The sequence below is a fragment of the Ochotona princeps genome, chromosome 21 (genome assembly GCF_030435755.1).
Source record: "Ochotona princeps isolate mOchPri1 chromosome 21, mOchPri1.hap1, whole genome shotgun sequence".
Lineage (NCBI taxonomy): Eukaryota > Metazoa > Chordata > Mammalia > Lagomorpha > Ochotonidae > Ochotona > Ochotona princeps.
In genome coordinates this window covers 3084676-3106706 of record NC_080852.1, presented here as the reverse complement: position 1 = coordinate 3106706, position 22031 = coordinate 3084676, and the positions used below count along the sequence as shown (strand labels likewise).

The 22031-nt window shown below is 42.8% G+C and overlaps 1 protein-coding gene across 1 annotated transcript in view; it reads left to right on the top strand.

The window, feature by feature from the left end:
• Positions 1 to 4154: 4154 nt before the first annotated feature.
• LOC131482927 (zinc finger protein 208-like) overlaps positions 4155 to 22031 on the top strand; it is an 887045-nt gene continuing 869168 nt past the window's right edge. Inside the window, 1 exon segment of the mRNA XM_058679158.1 lies at positions 4155 to 5258. Within this exon segment, the coding sequence (XP_058535141.1) occupies positions 4155 to 5258 (1104 nt within the window).

Genomic DNA, 22031 nt, shown 5'->3' with positions numbered 1-22031 from the left:
CACAAACCAGTGGGAGCTGCAGCCTAGTCAGAGCAATCCACAGTAACCCCCACCAGGCCCGCCCCCTCCCTGGTTTGCCAGTATGTGTAGCAGACTAGTCCAATATGTACCGCACCCCATTTTGCTCTCATACATGTCAGTGTGTATTAAAGCCTAGTTCAATCTAACTAGCTTCACTATCCATCCCTCATGTATGTTGTTGGGTGCCTTTCTGTCTAGCCACCCCTGCTCCTATTCTTGTTTCTGTGCCTTCCTGTGTTAGTGGTAACCCAAAAGGGAGGATCCCACTATTTCCCTCCCAGCCCACTCCCACTGCCAGATTATGCACTCTCCAGGTGGTTCTGTGGTTCTACTTGACAGAATTAGCATCTGGCATACATCATCTCACCTTGGCATTCCATAATGTTTACTGTTTTTTTTGGCAACCGATTCTGGCTCAACCCACACTCTGTTCTGGTTCTTGGATTTGCATGTGAACTGATTCAGCCTGTTGTGCCCCCAACCCATGCCAAGACAAATCCATATAATTATACAGTTATGATTGGTAAGTTTTAGCTGTTAATTTTCAAAATGAGCAAGTTGACAGGCCTGTAATGGCAGGTTTGAAGCAAGCAACTTTCAAAAGCTACAAATTGATAGGCTATAGGGCAATGACTTATCAAACACCAGGGACCTCTTTCCTGAACAGTGGTCTATCTGCGTGACCTGCCAGGTATCCTGCTGGGTGGCTGTCACATAGACTGACAGGACAGGAGTTCATACAGCTCTCAGCCAAGCAATTAAGGCAGAATCACAAAAGCAGAAAACATCTAGATTCTTCAGAAACATGTGACCAAGAGAGCAAGCCTCTCCCTATCATGGGCCTTTATAGGAGCTTGTGAAGTGAGTGGATACAAAAAATGCAATTCCACCACCTCTCAGTTCCAGCGATGATAAGTGAGTGTCACAGGTGGGCAGAAGGGAAAGCCTAGATGGAGTCAAGCTGGTGACCCTGAACTGGCTGCCTAGCCAAAAATTGGGAGAAGGAAGCCACAAGTTTCACTCTTTTTTCTGGGTGAGGTGGTAGACATTATTGCCCAGTGTGAATAAGTTTGCTTCTCTTTGCCCTTGTGTTGAATCATGTGAACACCTCCCCAAGATGGTGCATAAAAACTCAAACCAAAGTGAATATTTTTTGGTGCCTGGACTCTCATCCCTTCTTCAATGAGGAAGACCTGACGTGAAGTATGAAAAAGGAGGCCAGAGCTTTGGTCCCATGACTGGTATCCTTAGAGAGTATCAAGACATGAAGAAAATTGGCCTTTTTGGGGGATGTCAATCCAACAGTTTTCAAAATATAATGACCCAGACACTTGCTTCTAAAATGATAATTCACATGATGGAAAAAGTGAAAAAGTGAAAAAGTGGTGATTAGAGATTTTAAGTCCTAAACTTTTATACTTCCTATCTCTACCCCCTTCCTCCTAAAAGTACAATCAGTTTGGATGTTTAGCTGGAGCTAGGCAGTGACTGGGGATTAAGTGTGTGGGTGGGTGTGTTCATGTTTGTGCAGAGGCACGGGATGCCAAGGGTCATTTCCACAAGTTTAGTGCAAACGTTGTGGAGTCTTCCCTTTGCTAACACCAGACACACAGCGCTTGTATAAGAGCCGGTAATCTTTTTCAAGTCCCATATTGTGCACCAAACCAAATGTTACCAGGAATGCTCAGTGATTCTTTTCTTTAATTTAGTATAGAAAAGAAGGATTGTGGAACAAGGTGGAAGGATGGGATTCACAAAAATTGGGAGAAAACTGAGGAGTGGGTCATTATTGCCAGTTATACATCCTGCTTCAGTAAACAAGGGTTGGGACAACATTCAAGTTACTAACTAGGTGTCTCAATTTCAAGAAGCACACCAACACCTAGTTTTCTGTCTAGGAGTGATTTCCCCTTGCCTCCTCTTCCCCTGCTCACATGACCACTTTGCAAATAAAACTTCTCTGTCTCTTAAAAGATAAATTTAAAAAATGACTTTGAGATCCAGTTTTTGTATCCACCTACTGAATGTGATCAACTGGTATTTAGTAGAAGCCTACATATTTTCTCTATCCTCATGTACACTTGCTGTTCCTGGGAGGACCTGAGCCACATTAGAGTCCATGCTTAGGACCCTAGGTTCAGCCACTATGGCCAATTGATGAGCTGGGCCTTGGCTTGCCTGGACTCAAGAGGCTTTGCCCTTCCTGGTGAGTACACTGGGAGCAGATACCTGGGGAACAAGGCAGGCCTAGGCTCCACCCACCTCCAACATCAAGAGGTGGGTGGGTCTAAGGGAGTGTGACCTAATTATTTTTTTTCATGAGTTGGGTTTCTGTGTAGCATGTGTGTGTGTGTGTGATTTAATTGCACTGAATATGTATGTGTGTGCATGTATTAGATCATTAAGGAGAAATTGGTGTGATCATTTCCAAATTTTCTATTTTTCCTTCCTGTTTTAGGTCAGGGTTAATTGATATTCAGAGAAGCTATACCGGGCCTCCCAACCATCCTAGTACTTCAGGATGAGTACTGGACCCCTGATACAAACCAGGGTGTCAATGTGACACACACTCCAAGGTTTCTGTCCAGGTGGTTCTGATAGTTCTGAAATGATGTCCATCTCACCAATTCAAGCAAGAGGGAACCCTTTCAATGTTCATTGGCTGTCATGGTTGACCTTGGAGTCTCCTTTCTCCCAGATATTGGCTGTCATCATATGGCTGGGGTAATTATTCAGTCTCTTCTCTCCTCCTTTCTCTTGGATGGTCCAGATGTGCTTTCCAGTCCTCAGTGGGCTTCCATCTCCAGGTGGAGCCATGCCAGTTGTCTAATACTCCTCTTCAACTGAGGAGGACCAGTTCTTGCAAGTGCACCAAGACCATGAGCTAGTCAATCCTGCCCCAGTGGAGCCCACCCTCAGTGCTCCCTGAGGTAGCAGCACCATGCAGGCATGTAAAGTATCCAAGCCAGGTGACCTGAGGCCTGCCACACCCTCTACTCCCAGGACTCGCAGTCCCAGGACCCATTGCACTGGCCAGCCAAGGACCCAGGCCAAGAAACATAAACCACCACACATACAGCCACTGGGGCTCATAAACTGGGCTCATCACACAGCTGTGCCCAAGGGCCCAGACAAGGCTACCAGGGCCCCACTGGATCTCCTGCACCCAGGGATCATGTGTCCAGCACCAACGTTCCCCTGACTGCCATGGCTTGCCTCCACTCATTTTCCACCAACATGTATTTCAGCCTGGCTCAGTCGACTCTCCTGTAACTTCACTTCATGTTGCTGTGCGCTGAAGTCTATCCAAGTACAATCCATCTGGATGTTTACCTGGAGCTATGCAGTGACTGGGGATTATGTGAGTGAGTGATTGTGTTCCTCTTTGTGCAGAGGCTTGAGGTGCCAAGGGTCATTTCCAGAGGTTTAGCAGAAAACTTGTGGAGTCTTTTCTTTGCTCTGTGAAGCCTCATAGCTCTTGTATTAGAGCCAAAATTCTTTTTCAGTTCCCATATTGTTCTCTGAACCAAATATTACCAGGAATGCTCAGTGATTCTTACCGTTAACATAGTATAGAAACATAATGAAAAGCAATTGTATTCCAAATTTTTACAATTAAATGACCAGTTGAACTTGGAAGAGGTAAAGAGTAAAACAACTCCCTGGAGGGGCTCAAAGATCTGGTGCTTTTTGAATGGAGATAAAATGATATCATAGTTTACTTTAAATTTGCTTTTCCCACAGGAAGCCTAATGAAATACCATTTGAAAAGAAGCATGCCTCTAATGTCCCTGAGAACAACTTTGAGAGTAAGGAAATTCTCAGTCAGTTTGACAAGATCCACATTTGTCAGCAGTCCTTTGAACACAATGGAAATGAGAAAAATTTCAGCGGGAGGAAGATAGTCCTTACGTGTGAGCAAGTTTGTACCAAAGACCCATGTAATCAGCAACCTGTCAGCGAGGGAGAAGCAATTCATGTTGGCTACTATAAATCTTGCCTTGCCACCAAACAGAGAACTGACACAGGAGAATATTTGTATGTGTCCAATGAATGTAAAGCAAACATGTGCCAGAAGTCAGAACTCATTAGAGATCAGATACTTCGAAGTGCAGAGAATCCATATGAATGCAATGAGCGTGGAAAAGCCTTTCACCAGCAATTATCGCGAATTGGTCAACAGAAACTCCACACAAGGAAAAAACCTTATGAACGTAAGGAGAGTGGAAAAGTTTCCTCATATATCAAGCCTAATCATACATGAGAGGGTCCACACAGGGGAGAAACCTTATGAATGCAGGGAGTGTGAAAAAGGTTTTTCTCATAAGTCAAACATGAATACACATCATAGATTGCACACTGGGGAAAAACCTTATGAATATAGTGAGTGTGGAAAAGCTTTTATTCCTAAGTCACTCCTCATTAGCCATCAGAAGATCCACACTGGGGAAAAACCTGATGAATGTAGTGTGTGTGGAAAAGGCTTTTCTGATAAGCAACAGCTTTTTAGACATCAGAGAATCCACACAGGGGAAAAAACTTATGAATGTAGTGAGTGTGGAAAATCTTTTTCTGATAATTCAAGCATTAGGTCACATCAGAGAATCCACACTGGGGAAAATCGTTATGAATGTAGTGAGTGTGGCAAAGCTTTTCTTCGTAAATCACACCTCATTAGACATCAGAGAATCCACACTGGGGAAAAACCTTATGAATGTAGTGAGTGTGGAAAAGCTTTTATTCAGAAGTCACACCTCATCATTCATCAGAGCATCCACACTGGGAAGAAACCTTATGAATGTAGTGAGTGCGGAAAAGCTTGTCTTTATAAATCAAGCTTAATCATACATCAGAGAATCCACACTGGGGAAAAACCTTACGAATGTAGTGAGTGTGGAAAAGCTTTTCCTTAGAAGTCACACCTCATTAGACATCAGAGAATCCACACAGGGGAAAAACGTTATGAATGTAGTGAGTGTGGAAACGCTTTTTTTCGGAAGGCACACCTCATTAGTCATCAGAGAATCCACACTGGGGAAAAACCTTATGAATGTAGTGAGTGTGGAAAAGCTTTTATTCGTAAGTCACACCTCATTAGTCATCAGAGAATCCACACTGGGGAAAAACTTTATGAATGTAGTGAGTGCGGAAAAGCTTTTCTTTATAAGTCAAGCATGATCATACATCAGAGAACCCATACTGGGGAGAAACCTTATGAATGTAGTGAGTGCAGAAAAGCTTTTCCTCGGAACTCACACCTCATTAGACATCAGAGAATTCACACTGGGTAGAAAATACCTTATGGATGTAGTGAATGTGGAAAAGGCTTTTCTAATATGACACAACTCATTAGGCATCAGAGAGTCCACACTGGGGAAAAACGTTGTGAATGTAGAGTGTGTGGAAAAGCTTTGTCTCAGAAGTCACACCTAATCAGACATCAGAGAGTCCACACGGGGGGGAAACCTTAAGAATGTAGTGTGTATCTTCAAGCCTTACTTACCAGACAGGTTTCATTCGACATCAGATTATTCATACTGGATAAGGACCACTTGAATATAATGAGTGGAAAATCATGTTGCAAGCTGTCAAGTTTTATTAAACATCTGAATTCATGTGGGAAAGCAAAATGTTTTACATGTGTGTTAAAATTCATTCGCAAATCTTTTCAGCACAGTGGAAAGCATACATGCTTCAATAAGTAGCATATTCACAGAAATGAGCACACACAGCATTGATTGAAAAATCATTTTTCTTAAGTCAATCGCTAGCAGAGTCACAGACCTCAGAAGTACAAAAGCATGTCAACCAAAAGACTAGCCACCATAAATCTGTTATGGTCTGTCGAAACTTACAAAATCAATGAAAAACAACCATTAGCAAGAGTGCAAACACAAAACATTGTAAAAGTTGAATGAATGGATGTGGAAACATACTTTGAAAGTCTCAGCAAGTGTTAAATAATAAACACGAATAGTATCATTTTATTTCAGAAGAGAGGGTATTTGTTGTTAAAATAATTAAGATGCAATCTGTACATGATCTCCCTTTGTTGTGAGGTGGTAAATGTGAATGCTGTTTTCAGATTAATGTTGATAATAAGTGTTCAGTATGTAACACTTTGTCATTTACACATTTATCTTATTTTGAATCGCAATATTCCTCATCCTATTACAAAATTTTATTGGAACCACAGATAGCAAATGATGCATGTGGCAATTGTAATGATAAACACCCACATTTGGTGGATGAATCTTTTCCAGGGGCAAGATTTTCTTGTTATATCTGGCCACATGTGGATCCTATTTGGCCACTATCTCTCCTTGAATAATAAGTATGGGAGATCACTCCTGCATTTCTGCCAGTTTATCTCATACAGGATGCCATAGGCACATGGCACATTGTGTCTCAGAGGCAAAGCCCTGGCAGTGGTCTCAGCTAACAGAGACTCCATCTTGGCCTGTTCACTTGGCATACATCAAGAGTAGTGGGCTGTATCTCAATTTCTGTCCCCGTAAAGGTGTACTAGAATTTCCTGGATAAGCAACTCTGAGAAGTTAAGTGCAACCCTCATCTTGTTTACCATTCACACATAATGATCATGCCCAAAGGCATAGCTTTCAGCCCAGGTGCTAGCTTATCTTGGTGTACCTGCACATGGCCTAAAACACTAAGCTATCAACCCTGCTTACAGAATGTAACTGGTGACTTGATTAGAGTGTCCAGAGAGATAGACATGCCTACTGGCTAGTTATAACAGTGTCGGGTGGGAGTACTATTGAGACCACCATTTTACCTTCCCTTTCTACTGTAAATATGCTTGTATGATCTTCCCAATAAATGGACATCCCTCACCAGTTTGTCTCTGGTGGTTCTGCATGCAAGGTACACCATTGTCATGGCCCTTAGGAATCTTGGGCCTGCTGGTCAAAAAAGAGCCAAGACTCTAGGAGGCACATCTCAGAGACAAAAGAATTGTCTGACATCAGATTCTTGGAGTTCCTCTTTCAGGTGGAGTTAATGCGTCAGCTGCCACCACTACTGCTCAGATTCACACTGATTTCACGTATCATGGCTTCTCACAGTAAGTTTCTTGCCATTGTATGAGCTAGTAGATGTCAGTCTGTGCCTGATGTCTTTCAATTGTAAGAGTGAGCACCAGGACCAGCATTGTCACATAGTAGGTAAGCTGTCCGAGATCCTAGCCAATCCACCATGGTTTTGCTCTTGGCTTCTGGTTTCACAACAGCTCAGGTACTGCAATTGAGCCATTGGGGTATGAGCCAGTGGATGGCAAATATCTCCCTGCTTCTGTCTTTCTCACTGTAATTCTGCCTTTAAAAGAAAAAAAATATTGAAAAATGGGTCCTATGACTGGTGTTGAGGGAAATGCGAAGCTATTGACTTGCATCTCATGTGCGACAACCTGGAGCACTTCTACTACTTAATATTTAGAGTCGAGGCCCTATCAAGACCAACAATGATGAGCACTGAGGGTAAGAGAGACAATTTTTTTTTTCAAAATGTGTCATGCAGGGCCTGGTGGCATGGACTAGTGGCTAAAGTCCTCCCCTTCAACGTCCCTGTGTCGGAGACCAGCTCCAGCTCAGTTCAGAGCGCAAGAAGGGTGCGTGAAATAGGCGTAGAAAGAAGAAGAAGAGAAATGGACCACTGCAATTCCAAGATGATTGTGGCCATTGTGAGAAAGCTGTCCGCTTTATTTATACAGAAGCAGTACAAGGTTTTCTTTTACGGGCATTTTGACATAGCCTCAGGGGGGCACAATTTACACCTTCCTGAGAGATGATTGAGGAAGGATTCCACATTCCTTGCTTATCTTGTCTTACCAGTCTTCATCCGCTCTCCTCATGTCTGGGCTCTAACCTTGGTGCCACCTGTGACAACCAGACCCCTACCTTGAATTATGTATGGGTTAGTAAGTCCGGAGTCTTGGTCTATGGGGATTAAAGGCCATTGGCACTAAAGGCCATTAGGTCTGCAAGCTCACACAGTTTGTTAAATGAACAAGTAAAGCAAGAGTTATAACGGCGGAAAGAATTGTAATTAGCAATGAGCCAAGTTTACTCCATTTAAGTTTCAATTCTACAATGGACAAGTGAGTGTTTCCAAAGACAATTCTACAGATTGTTTCACCTTAAGACATGGCATTATCCATTCCAACGTTGCAGCCAAGAATTTCTCAGTAGACAACACACCTTATTCAGTAATATACTCTTACTACAATTCTTATTCTAAAACTTACCTATCACTTAATGGGAGAAATACATCAAAAGAGAAAAAACAAAAATCTAAGACAAAAGGTTTCAAACATTAAGTTCCTCTACAACTGCAGGTTCTACAACCTCATAAGTGATCAAACAATATAAGTATATCTTTGTGGTGTTAGTGAAATCAGCCTATATTTCCTCTAGTTAGAAATTATGAAAGCAGCTAAAGCAACTACATTTTCAATGTTCTAAAGAGTTGCAAGGACAGGCTAACCCTTAAGGTCACAGTAAATATATATATATATATATATATATATATATATATATATATATATATATATATATATATATTTTTTTTTTGCCTTAGCAGGATAGCCTTTAGGGTCCCAGTAACAGGATAGCCTTCAGGGTCATAGTAGCTATATTTTTTGTCCTAGCAGGATGGCCTTTAGGGTCACAGTAACAGGATAGCTTTTAGGGTCCCAGTAGCTATATTTTTTGTCATGGTAGTTTTAAACCATACTCCCATTATTTCCGTTAGTTTGTAAAATTCTTATCAAGCAATTTTCCAGAAAGCATGCTAAATGTCTGAGCCAGATTTTATGGCAATGGGAGGGACACAATAAGGTGTCTGGAAACAGCATGGGCTTGATTGTACTCCTGTGTGCAGTTAAAGGCCCACTCACCAAGACATTATCAGTAACATTAACTCTTAAGCTCATGTTGGTTGTAAAAGCCATCTCACAGAGGCAGACAATGCCTCAATAGATTACAAAATTCTTAGTGGGATGGTTGAGTGCCCATGTGAAAGGGGGTCAAAACTGTGTCAAGGTGGTCAGATATGAATCTGCTTGGCCCTGCCAAGTAGCTGGAAGTTCCCCTGGCCCTGCCAAGCAGGGAGCTGTTCTCTTCACACCTTCGTGTTATTCACACCTACTGCATGGACCACAGCACTCCGGGATCCCATATGGGTGCTTGTTCTAATCCTGGAAGCCCCGCTTCCCATCCAACTCCCTGCTTGTGGCCTGGGAAAGCAGTCAAGGATGGGTCAATGCTTTGGGATACTCCACCCATGTAGGAGACCTGGAAGAGGTTCCAGGCTCCTGGCATATCAGCATAGCACTGGCCGTTGTGCTCACTTGGGGTGTGAAACCTTGGATGGAAGATCTTCCTATGTCTCTCCTCCTCTCCGTATATCTGACTTGGTAATAAAAATAAATCTTTTTAAAAAATGTGTCGTGTAATCAGTACCTTGCTTAAACTACAGAATGAAGTTCTACACATCTACCTGCTTCCCACCAGATTGCTCATGTGAGGACCGAGCTGTTAACTCTTTGCAGTTGTTGCTTATCAGCTCCTGGCTCAGGTCCTCAGTAGGACACTAATCAGAGAGCTTCCTGCAACAGTGAAATTTATTGAATTTTTTGCAGTTCCTGTTTTAAAATATTCCCAGTCTTTCAGCATCCTAACATTTTTTGATTTTTCTAATTACATTGTAGGAATGTGCGGAACAGTGTGGAAGGATGGGATTCACAAAAATTGGGAGAAAACTGAGGAGTGGGTCATTATTGCCAGTTATACATCCTGCTTCAGTAAACAAGGGTTGGGACAACATTCAAGTTACTAACTGGGTGTCTCAATTTCAAGAAGCACACCAACACCTAGTTTTCTGTCTAGGAGTGATTTCCCCTTGCCTCCTCTTCCCCTGCTCACATGACCACTTTGCAAATAAAACTTCTCTGTCTCTTAAAAAATGAATTAAAAAAAAAATGACTTTGAGATCCAGTTTCTATATCCACCTACTGAATGTGATCAACTGGTATTTAGTAGAAGCCTACATATTTTCTCTATCCTCATGTACACTTGCTGTTCCTGGGAGGACCTGAGCCACATTAGAGTCCATGCTTAGGACCCTAGGTTCAGCCACTATGGCCAATTGATGAGCTGGGCCTTGGCCTGCCTGGACTCAAGAGGCTTTGCCCTTCCTGGTGAGTACACTGGGAGCAGATACCTGGGGAACAAGGCAGGCCTAGGCTCCACCCACCTCCAACATCAAGAGGTGGGTGGGTCTAGGGGAGTGTGACCTAATTATTTTTTTTCATGAGTTGGGTTTCTGTGTAGTGTGTGTGTGTGTGATTTAATTGCACTGAACATGTGTGTGTGTGTGGTGTATTAGATCATTAAGGAGAAATTGGTGTGATCATTTCCAAATTTTCTATTTTTCCTTCCTGTTTTAGGTCAGGGTTAATTGATATTCAGAGAAGCTATACCGGGCCTCCCAACCATCCTAGTACTTCAGGATGAGTACTGGACCCCTGATACAAACCAGGGTGTCAATGTGACACACACTCCAAGGTTTCTGTCCAGGTGGTTCTGATAGTTCTGAAATGATGTCCATCTCACCAATTCAAGCAAGAGGGAACCCTTTCAATGTTCATTGGCTGTCATGGTTGACCTTGGAGTCTCCTTTCTCCCAGATATTGGCTGTCATCATATGGCTGGGGTAATTATTCAGTCTCTTCTCTCCTCCTTTCTCTTGGATGGTCCAGATGTGCTTTCCAGTCCTCAGTGGGCTTCCATCTCCAGGTGGAGCCATGCCAGTTGTCTAATACTCCTCTTCAACTGAGGAGGACCAGTTCTTGCAAGTGCACCAAGACCATGAGCTAGTCAATCCTGCCCCAGTGGAGCCCACCCTCAGCGCTCCCTGAGGTAGCAGCACCATGCAGGCATGTAAAGTATCCAAGCCAGGTGACCTGAGGCCTGCCACACCCTCTACTCCCAGGACTCGCAGTCCCAGGACCCATTGCACTGGCCAGCCAAGGACCCAGGCCAAGAAACATAAACCACCACACATACAGCCACTGGGGCTCATAAACTGGGCTCATCACACAGCTGTGCCCAGGGGCCCAGACAAAGCTACCAGGGCCCCACTGGATCTCCTGCACCCAGGGATCATGTGTCCTGCACCAACATTCCCCTGACTGTCATGGCTTGCCTCCACTCATTTTCCACCAGCATGTATTTCAGCCTGGCTCAGTCTAGTCTTCCCCCAATTCCACTTCATGTTGCTGTGTATTGCAGCCTATCCAGGAACCACATGCCCCCTGTCTCAGCCCTGATGTGAATTGCCTATTGTTGCGGCCTGATAGAGCACTGATGCTTCTCCCCATGCTGGTTCTCAGATCTGCTAGAGGATTTTAGGATATGACTCACCTGTGCTTTTTGCATCTTTTCTAAGAAATCTTTCTCTGTTCCTATTTCTTGGAGAGTGCTTCCTATGTTTTCATTTATTAGTTTAATGGTTACTTGGTATAGATTTAGTTCTTTGATCCATTTACAGCTGATTTGTGCATAATGTGACAGATATGTGTCTTGTTTTCTTATTCTGCAACCTGCTATGCACTTGTCCCAACATCACATGTTGAATAGGCCAGGAATTTTACCTGGAGTTATTTCAGATGTCTTGTCAATGATTAGTTGGCCGTCCATGTGTGGACTCCTTTCTGGGGTTTCAGTTCTGTTCCACTGATCTTCTTCTCTGTTTCTGTACCAGTACCAGACTATTTTGATGACCGCTGCTCTGTAGTATGTCTTGAGGTCTGGAACTGTGATTCCTCTAGGTTGATTTTTATTCTTCAGGATAACTTGGCTATTCATGGTCTCATGTGATTCCAGATGAACTGTTGTATCACCTTTTCTGTTACCTAGAAGAATGTTGTTGGGATTTTGATTGGGATTGCATCAAACCTGTATATTACTATTGGTAATATGGCAGTTTTGATTATATTTACTGTGCCAATTATGTTTACTGATGCTATTGATGCATATTTTCTCTCTCCCTCATTTTTTTAATAGTTGGGCTAGTGGGGAGTCTATTTTGTTGATGCTTCTCAAAGAACCAGCTCTGTTATTCATTGCTCTTATGTACAGTTCTCTTAGTCTGTATTTGGTTTATTGCCCTCCCTTATTTTGATTATTTCTTTTTTCCTAGTATTCTTGAGATTGCTTTGCTGTTGCTTTTCTATTTCCTACAACTGTAAGATCAAGTGATTTGCTTGATGCTTTTCTAGTTTCTTAACACAAGCATTGAAATGAACATTGCTCTTTCCATTGCCTTGATTGTGTCCCATAAGTTTGGATATGTTGTGTTGATGCCTTCACTTGCTTCAGGCTGTTTTTTTAATTTCACCTTTGATTTCCTCTCTAACCCATTGCTCATTTAGTCACATTATTCAGTCTCCATGTGTTTGCAAGTTTTCCAGAGTTTTTTGGCTTCTTGGTCTCTTGCCTCACTCCATGATGGTTTGAAAACATGCGTGCATCGTATATTGTTGATTTTTAAAAATTTGGTGATGCTTGTTTTGTGGCCTATAATACGGTCAATTCTGGAGAAGGTTCCATGCACTGATAAAAAAAAGTGTATTCTCTTGTATAGAATTAAAGGCTCAGTAGATATCAACTAAATCCATTTGTTCTAGAGTTTGGGTGAGTTGTGTGTTTTCTTTGCTGAGTTTTTGCTTTTTTAAAATCTGTCCATTGATATTAATGTGGTATTAAGTTCACCCACTATGATTATATTGAATCTATTTCTCCCTTTATGTCCATTAATGTTTGTTTCACACAGCCAGATGTCTTGGCATTTCAAACATATACATTTATTACGGTGACCTCTTCTTGGTGAATGGATCCTTTGAATATTATATGGTATCCTTCTTCATCTCTTAATGTTTTTCAAATTGATGTCTGTATCATCTGCTGTAAGAATGACTATCCCTGCAAAATTTTCCTTACCATTCATTTGGAGTATCTTTTTTCAACCTTTCACTTTCAGCTTCCTCTGATCTTTGTTAGTGAGATATGTCTCCTATAGCACCAGCTGGAAGTGTTTTGTTTTTGATCCAGTCTTGCAATCTATGACATGTGATTGATGTTTTTAAGCCATTTATATTAAATGTTCATATGGATAAGTGGCAACCTCCTCCTGTCATTTTAGTAATGGGTTGTCTTTTGATTTAGTCTTCTGTTAGCCTTGTAGTGGGATGTTCTCTATTTTTCGCTTTGGTTTTCGTTCTTTTTCTCTTTCACTAAAACATATATTGAATATCAGCTGCAGGGCAGGGTTGGAGAATTCGAATATTTGGGATTTTTCTTTACTGTGGAAGAATTTTATTTCATTTTGAAAGACAAAGGAGAGCTTTGTAGGATACGTTATTCTAGGCGGATACTTTTTCCCTTTTAGTATCTGAAATATGTCACTCCATTATCTTCTCCATTGCAGTGTTTCCTCTGAGAGGTCATCTGTGAGTTTGACTGGAGTTCCTCTATAGGTCACTTGATTTTTCTCACGTGTACATCTAAGGATTTTTTCCTTATGTTCAAATGAGGAGAGCTTGATTATCATGTATCATGGTGATCAACACTGTTGGGAGTACTGTGCCCCTCCTTGATGCTGTTTCCCAATTCTTTCTCTAGATTAGGGAAGTTCTTATTTATTATTTCAATGAATAATCCTTAAATCCCAACTTCTGTTTCTGTGTCTTCTGGAGCTCCCATAATTCTTATGTTGGGCCTGTTAATTGTATTTTTATATTCTTGGATACTTTTTTTTTTAACCTTGACCTGGCTCTGTTCTACATTTTTTGTCTTTTTGTTTCTCCTGGTGACAGGAAATATTTTCCAACACTTACTCTACTGTATTTTTAACTTCTGAAATGTCAGCTTTCATTTAATTCATTTCCTCTGTGACAAATTCTATAAATTCTTTCAACTCTTGTTTTAAAGATTTATTTATTTTATTACAAAGTCAGATATACAGAGAGGAGGAGAGACAGAGAGGAAGATCTTCCATCTGATGAATCACACCCAAAGTGAGTCGCAACGGCCAGTGCGTGCCGATCTGAGGCCGGGAACCAGGAAACTCTTCAGGGTCTCCCACGTAGGTGCAGGGCCCCAAAACATTGGGCCATCCACAAGCAGAGAGCTGGATGGGAAGTGGAGCTGCCAAGATTAGAACCGGTGCCCATACAAGATCCCAGGGCGCTCAAGGCAAGGACTTTAGCCGCTAGGCCATGCCGCTGTGCCCTGAACTCTTGTATTATGTGCTTTTCAGTATTGGTCAGAAGCTTTTTACTAAGTTTTCTGAATTCTGTGTTTCCCATTTTGTCAATGTCTTCCTCAGTTAATTCTGAGGGTGGTCGAGGCTTTTGTTGCTTTGCTGAGGAGTCTTCGGTAACATTTATTGTGCCGCTGTCTTGTCTCTTAACTTTTGACATTGTAACCCTGTTTGGTGGATTTTTGCTCCTTAGTTTTGATTTCTAAGATATATTACCAAGAGATCTACAGATTAATGTTTAAGTTCAATCAGTTGGCTTAGGAAGACGCCAACTGTCCCAGATAACTGGTTTGTCTGCAGCGCTGATCTTATCTAAACACAAGATGATGCCCAGTGGGCATTGATATCTAAACACACAAGATGGTGCCCAACGGGGCACTGCCAGGGAACTGGTGCTGTTGGTCTTCTGATCCTGGGACCACACAGATTATGTAGGATGGTAAGCTGGTGCTGTCCTCAACGTGGGATCAGCTGGGTGTGACTAGTTGGAAACTTGTCCACTTCAGAGTTTGATATCTGTGCTTGTAGCTCCAACCCACCATCAATCTGCCCTGAGGAGTACACAGCTCCCTTTTAGCTTCTTGTTGGGCCAGATTATTAAGTAGGATATGTCAGTTCCAGCCTACCTTCACCTCTGGAGCTACAGGAGCAGACCCAAGCTCCCACCTGACTGCCTCAAGTGCTGATTCTGAGGCTACCACTGGATCCCTGGGTATTGTTGGAGTTTACATCACAGCTCACCTGTGGCTGGTAGGTTTTCTTCACCCTATAACACTGCTCCACCACTGTGGCCTCTTCCCTGTGTTCAGGGGGTCTCCAGGTACATCCGTGTTGACTGCCTGACACCTATGTTTTTCTGCAATCTGCTCTCTGTTCTTTACCTCCTCCAGTGTTTCTCTGTCATCTCGAATATGTCTGCACCCTTTGTCCTATGTGGTGGACTTATTGGCAATACTCTAAGCACACTCTATACCGATTTCCATTTAGATTTGTTCTTTTGCACATTGTCTGTTCATTTGTATTGCCCATTGTTTCAAAGTATTTATTTATTTATTTATTTATTTATTTATTTATTTATTTACCGTTCCTGGTTTTCTGAAGCTGTTTCTAAATCCTGGATATTAGTCCCCCATCACTTGTGTAGTGTGCTAAATTTTTCTCCCATTCTGTTGGTTGCTTCTTCACCATCAGGTAAGTAACCCTATGGGGTGCAACAGACCTGCCAGGCATTTCCTGTCCAGGTATGCTCAAACACCTACTTCACACGGCCCACAGTCCACTCCTGGGACAAGAGGGCTTAGCTGGTACCCCCATGCATCCCCAGCATACACACAGCATGCACTCCAGCATCTAGAGGTTACTACAGTGAGCCAAGGGCCAAAGGCCTCCACCAATAGCTATTCCAGGGCCAAGCTCGACAAGCCAGTGCACTCTGTTCCTGTTGTCCACCTGACATCTGCTTCATAGCCAAGACGTCCTGGACAGTGTCCCTGATCCCACATCGCAACAGTCATCCTCTTCAGGGCCAGACTGAATTACGCTTGAGGAGAAGATATTCCTCTAACATGCCCCATCCATTGCTGCACTTACCCATCCAGGGATAGGCTCAGTGAGCCGTCATCAGCTCGCCTCTAGCCTATGAGAGCCAGCACACTGTACACCTTCCACCACTTGAAAGTCATTCCAGCTCAGGCAGTGATCTTGCTCCTTCAGCAGATAGTGTGCTTGCCAGCCACTCCAGGGCTGGGTCCCTTCTGCTGGTGACCCTGGGGCCAGAGCCTGCATGTCTGGAGTCCCTCGCCCCACAACACCCAGTCTGTCACCTCACTAGTCCTACCAGTCAGATGTCCTATATCTATAGCCTGCCTGCAAGCTGTTCCAGGGCCAGGGAATCTCTGAAGCCCCAACACTCACCTCTAACGTGCCTGGCCCTTCAGAATTTCCACTGCTCCAGAGCAAGGCAGGTTAGATTTGCAGGGAATTCAAGCAAAACACTGCAGCAACATCATTTCTTGTTTCACAGGGGAGAATTTTCATGTGGACAACTCTAGTTTGCAAAGCAGGATTTATTTAAGAATAGGAACCAAAGTGATTCTTGCCTTAGCAGAAACATGGCACTCCAAAGGAGGAAAGACCCAAGAACATGGTGGAAATAGTGTTTTTTTTATGCACCGTCTTGGGGAGGTGTTCACATGAGTCACCCTAAGGGCAAAGAGAAACAAACTTGTTCACAATGGGCAATAATGTCTACCACCTCACCCAGAAAAAAGGCTGAGACTTGTGTCTTCCTTCTCCCAATATTATGGGCTAGGCAGCCAGTTCAGTGTCACCAGCCTGGGAGCCACACCTCCACACCATCTAGGCTTTCCCTTCTGCCCACCTGTGACACTCACCTATCAACACCTTTTACTTAGAGGGGTTGGTATTGCATTTTTTTTGGTAACCATTGCCCTTGCAAGTCCCTATAAAGGCCCATGATAGGGAGGTGCTCGCTCTCTTGGTCATGTGTTTCTGAGGAATCTAGATGTCTTCTGCTTTTGTGATTCTGCCTTAATTTCTTGGCTGGGGGCTGTGTGAACTCATGGCCTGACAGACTACTTGACACCCACCCGGCAGGACATCTGGAAGTTCACGTAGGTAGACCACTCCTCAGGAAGGAGGTCCCTGGTGTTTGATAAGAATCATTGCCCCATACCCCATCCATTTGTAGCTTTTGAAAGTTGCTTGCTTCAAACCTACCAATACAAGCCTGCCAAAAGCTCATTTTGAAAGTTAACAGCTAAAACTGACCAAACATGCCTGTATAATGATATGGAATTGTCCTGAAATGTATAAGAACCCTATGCTATTTAACCTTTAGCCTTGTTTTGCTCTCTTTTTCTGCCCTGTTGTCCCTACAGCAACCTTGGCTGGGGGAAGTGGCTGAAAGACCTAGGTTAAACTGAATAAACCACCTTTAAGCCTTATTGCTGACTTCAGACTCGATTTTCTGGGGATTTCTAAAATCTGGCACAACATTATCATTACTCTGGCACTCTCATTCTTGGATTCCCGAGTACCTGCTTGCTTTTTGGCTTCCTACAGACAGACTCTGAGAATAGGTAGCCCCTGAGCGTAACCATTGTATGTCTGTATTCCTCACACTCTGCTCACTGCTTGAGCATGACAGTAAAGATGTTACTTCTAAGGTGCTTTTTATTGCTCGCTTGTGTACTTTCAAGAGTTCCAGGAGAGGTGAGGCCTAGCAGTAATGGAATGTAGCAGAAAAGGCAGGAAAATATGAATGCTTGCAGCCTTTTGAAGTGTATCCATGCTGTTTGTTGTGTGTCTCTTAGAATAACTTATATTGCTGCAGAAACTGGGACATAGGTCTTCAGATTAACAGACATACTTCAGGGTAATGATCATTTCTTCATCTCAGGGTATTCATTCAGACTGGATTGTCACATGAACTTGTCGTTTGTTACTTTCTGGTGGGCCCTGTTATAACCAAGAGTGGCTAATAGATTCCTTTAAAAGACTGTTCTTTTTTTTTTAACCAGAATTTATTTATTTATTTATTTATTTATTTATTTATTTATTTATTTATTTATGATAGGGTTCCATAGGCTCCTGGAATTTCCCTTATCCCAGCCAGAATTCACACCCCACCAAGTTTCTCTACATGATTATTAAAGTATAGTTCTTCATACACAGTCATTTATTCATCATTGCGGGCATGGATAATAGCAGAGAGTTCAGTATCTTATTGTCAAGATATAGTAAGCAGTTTCATTGTAACTCCTTCTTTGTCTGGAAGTAGAGATGCATACTGCATTGTATCTTCACTTCTGTATATGTTAGTCCGCATTTCATAGTTACTGTACATCCCCTCAAATGAAAATCAAAATACAAAGTCAACAACTAGAAGAAAAATAGAAATTTACAATGCCATGAAGTTAAATGACATGTTACCAGATATGACAGTCTCCATTACACAGCTACTATACATCCCCTTAAATGAAAAACCACAAAACAAAATCAACATCCGGGAGAAAAAAAGAAATTAACAACACCAAAAAGTTAAATCACATGCTACTAAATGCCTAATATGCAGCTGTAGAAATGAAAATCAAGAACCTTCTTGAAGAAAATGATGCTACTCTGTGATCTATGAATCATTGAATGATTTAATCAGAAGAAAGTGTTTTGAAGAGATGAAACTAACACAAAATATCAAAACCCATGTGATATAGTTTCTGCTGATTTTTGTTGATGAAATGTGTCTCTTCTAACAACAAATATACGAGTTTTATTTTTAATCCAGTGTATTAATCTATGACATTTGATTGAGCTTAAGCTATTTACATTCAGAGTTTAATATACATGGGCGTTACTTTGTTCCTGTCATTTTAGGAATGGGTTGTTCATTGGTTTAGTCTTCTGTTGTCATTTTACCGGGATGTTCTTCCCATTTGCCCTTGGTTTTGGTAGGTGTTATTGCTCTTCTCTGTCAAGAGAACATCTTGAAGTATCATTTGTAGGGCAGGTTTGAAACAGGCAAATTCTTTTAGCTTTTCTTTACTGTGGAAGAATTTTATTTCATTTCTGAAGACAAAAGAAAGCTTTGCTGGATATGTTATCCCAGGCCGACAATTTTTTTTCTTTTAGAATCTGGAATACATCACTACATTCTCTTCTTGCTTGTAGAGTTTCCTGTGAGAGATCTCCTGTGAGTTTAATTGGCATTCCTTTATATGTCAACTGATTTTTGTCACATGCACATTGAAGGATCTTTTCCTTATGTTCATTTGAAGAGAGCTTGATGATCATGTGTCTTGGTGAAGATCCCTTTTGTTCAAGCCTGTTGGGAGTTTTGTGCCCCTCCTGGATCTTGTTTCCCACTTCTTTCTCTACATTAGGGAAATTTTTCTTTCTTATTTTTTTAAATATATTTGTAAAACCAGTTTCTCTTTCTGCACCTTCTGGGACTCCCATAACTCTTATATATGGCCCCTTAATAGTGTCTTTCAATTTTTGAATACTTTTTTGGCCTGATCCAGCTTTGCTTCCAGCTTTTTGTTTGCTTCCCCCTGATGACAGGAAATATCTTCCAATTCTGAGATTCTTTCTTCTGCTTGCTTCATTCTATTTTGGAGACTCCCCACTGTACTTTTAATTTGCTCTACTGAGTTTTTAATTTCTGATATATCAGCCTTGATTTGCTTTATTGCTGCTGTTGTTTGTGTAAAATATTCCTTAAATTCTTTGAGCACTTGTATGTACTTCTCATTGTTGATCAGAAGCTTTAAAAGGAGTCTTATGGATTCTGTGTGCCCCATTTTCTTGATGTCTTCCCCATCTAACTCTGAGGTTGATATAGGGTTTTGCTTCTTTGCAGGGGAGTTTTTAGTAAAATTCATTGTGTCTTTGTCTCTTTTTTTGCTTTTGGTCATTGTACTTCTGGTTAGCAGAGTGTTCTCCTTTGGGTAGGTTTCTAAGCTTTGTCACCCACAGGTCTGCAGTTTGATTTTATTTATTGCAGTTGGTACACAACTCTTTGCTTGCAGCCAATTGTGACACTCCCTCCAGCGATTCCAGGTCTGGGTTCTTATGTCAGATTTCCACAAAGAACTCCATAGCCCCAACTCCTGGCTCACCACTCTCCACCTCCTGTGATACCGTGCTGAGGCTGCACTGTTGTCTGTACAAGCTTTCTTCCACTTCTGGTTGGATCAGGTCCCAGGATTAGAGACACCAGGTGTCCCATATAATTAGGTTGCTAGAGCTTGGCGGCGTGGCCTAGTGGCTAAAGTCCTTGTCTTGAAAGCCCCGGGATCCCATATGGACACCGGTTCTAATCCCGGCAGCTCCACTTCCCATCCAGCTCCCTGCTTGTGGCCTGGGAAAAGCAGTTGAGGACGGCCCAATGCATTGGGACCTTGCACCCAGAGGAGGTTCCAGGTTCCTGGCATCGGATCGGCGTGCATCAGCTCATTGTGGCTCACTTGGGGAGTGAATCATCGGACGGAAGATCTTCCTCTCTGTCTCTTCTCCTCTGTGTATATCTGGCTGTAATAACATGAATAAATCTTTAAAAAAAAAAAGGTTGCTAGTGGTGCTAATCTTGCTGGAACCTGTTGGCCATTAGGTCTGGGTGCAACACGGACCTATTCTGACCTGTATGATGCCACAATCAGTATTATTCTCCTGTAGAACCAGTGCAATCCGTGGAACGTAGTGGGTTCTGGTGAGCTCAGCACATGCACAGTTCACTGTTGTCTCCTTCAGTCCCAAAGCGTTTGCCATGGTATACGAAATGGAGCCTGATGTACCACTACTAGAGTTCTTGATCTGCTAGCCATTAGGTCTGAGGTCTACCCAGACCTGTTTTGGGTGGAACCTGTAGAATGCGATGTTGATGCAGTTCACTGAGTCAGAAATGAGTTTACTCTGAGCTCAGTTTATGCTCAGTCCTTTCCCTTGCCTTTCCTCCTTATGCAAAATGGCACCCAATTCAGCTTTGGGGGCTAACTGGCTGTGAAATCCACCCTGTTCCTACACTTCCCCTCTGGGATCAGTTGCTCTGTCTCTGCTCCCACTCAAATCAAACAGACCAGCAGGACAGACAGTTCTTTGGGCTTACCTCCCAAGCTCCCAGTGCAAGGCCTTTCCCACCTGGTTGCTGGTGGAGTTCCGGCTTCTGGTGGATTTCAAATGGCCTTAGCCGAAAGCTGCTGGAGTATCAGTCACTGCAACACCACACCGTTGTGTCTGCTGCTTTCCTGTGTCTGTCAGTCTCCAGGTACCCCTCTGATGTTATTCTGTCCTCTCCTATTTCCTGGAATATGTCCTCTCTGCTTCATCCTGATTAAATGTTTTTCCCTCCGTTTAAATGTGCCCTTACCCCATTCCACCGTTTTGATTCTCTCATATCCTAAACTTTTTTAATGTAAGCTTGCTTGCACCCCGCAATACCATTCTGAAGCTAAACTGAAATCTAAATTGCCATTCCTTTTTGAGTGATTCAGAGATGAGATTTGTGTGAGTCATATCCCATTGCTTTTGATATGACAACAGCTCTCAGAGATGGGGGTTGATATGTTGATTCTGTCCCTTTGCCCCCTCCCCAGAGGGAGACCCTGCACCAGGAATGGCATGCAAAGATGGGAAAGCCCTGTTTTTATATTTTGAGGTTTAATTTTACCAGGACCATAAGACCCAACTGCCTGCTATCCAGTCTGACTCCTTACACACTACTCCAGCACCCTCATGTCCACAACCACCCTGCTTGCTCCACTGCTCCATGCCAGTCAGGCAAGGTGGCCAGCCTCCTCTTTATTAAGCATGCCTGCCCCACAGTCCCATCACTTAAGGGCCATGCCAACTCTAGCAGTGCTCACTGCATTGCATCCCCAGCCTTCCAGCTGATGGCTACAGGGCTAGGCCTGGTGGGCCAGCATCCACAACTCACTACCATTTGGGTCCTGAAGCTAAGGCTGCTGCTTCAGGTCTGGAACAGCTCTGCAGATCATCATGCATTTGAAGCACCCCCCACTGCTGCCCTGCTTGTGACTTCTAAGCTGGCTCTGCCAAGGACACTGCGGCCCCACCCTCCATCTTGTACCTCAGGGCTGGGCTCACTCTTCCTGGGCCCACAGAGTCTCTAGCATTCTAGACTTGATTGCTGC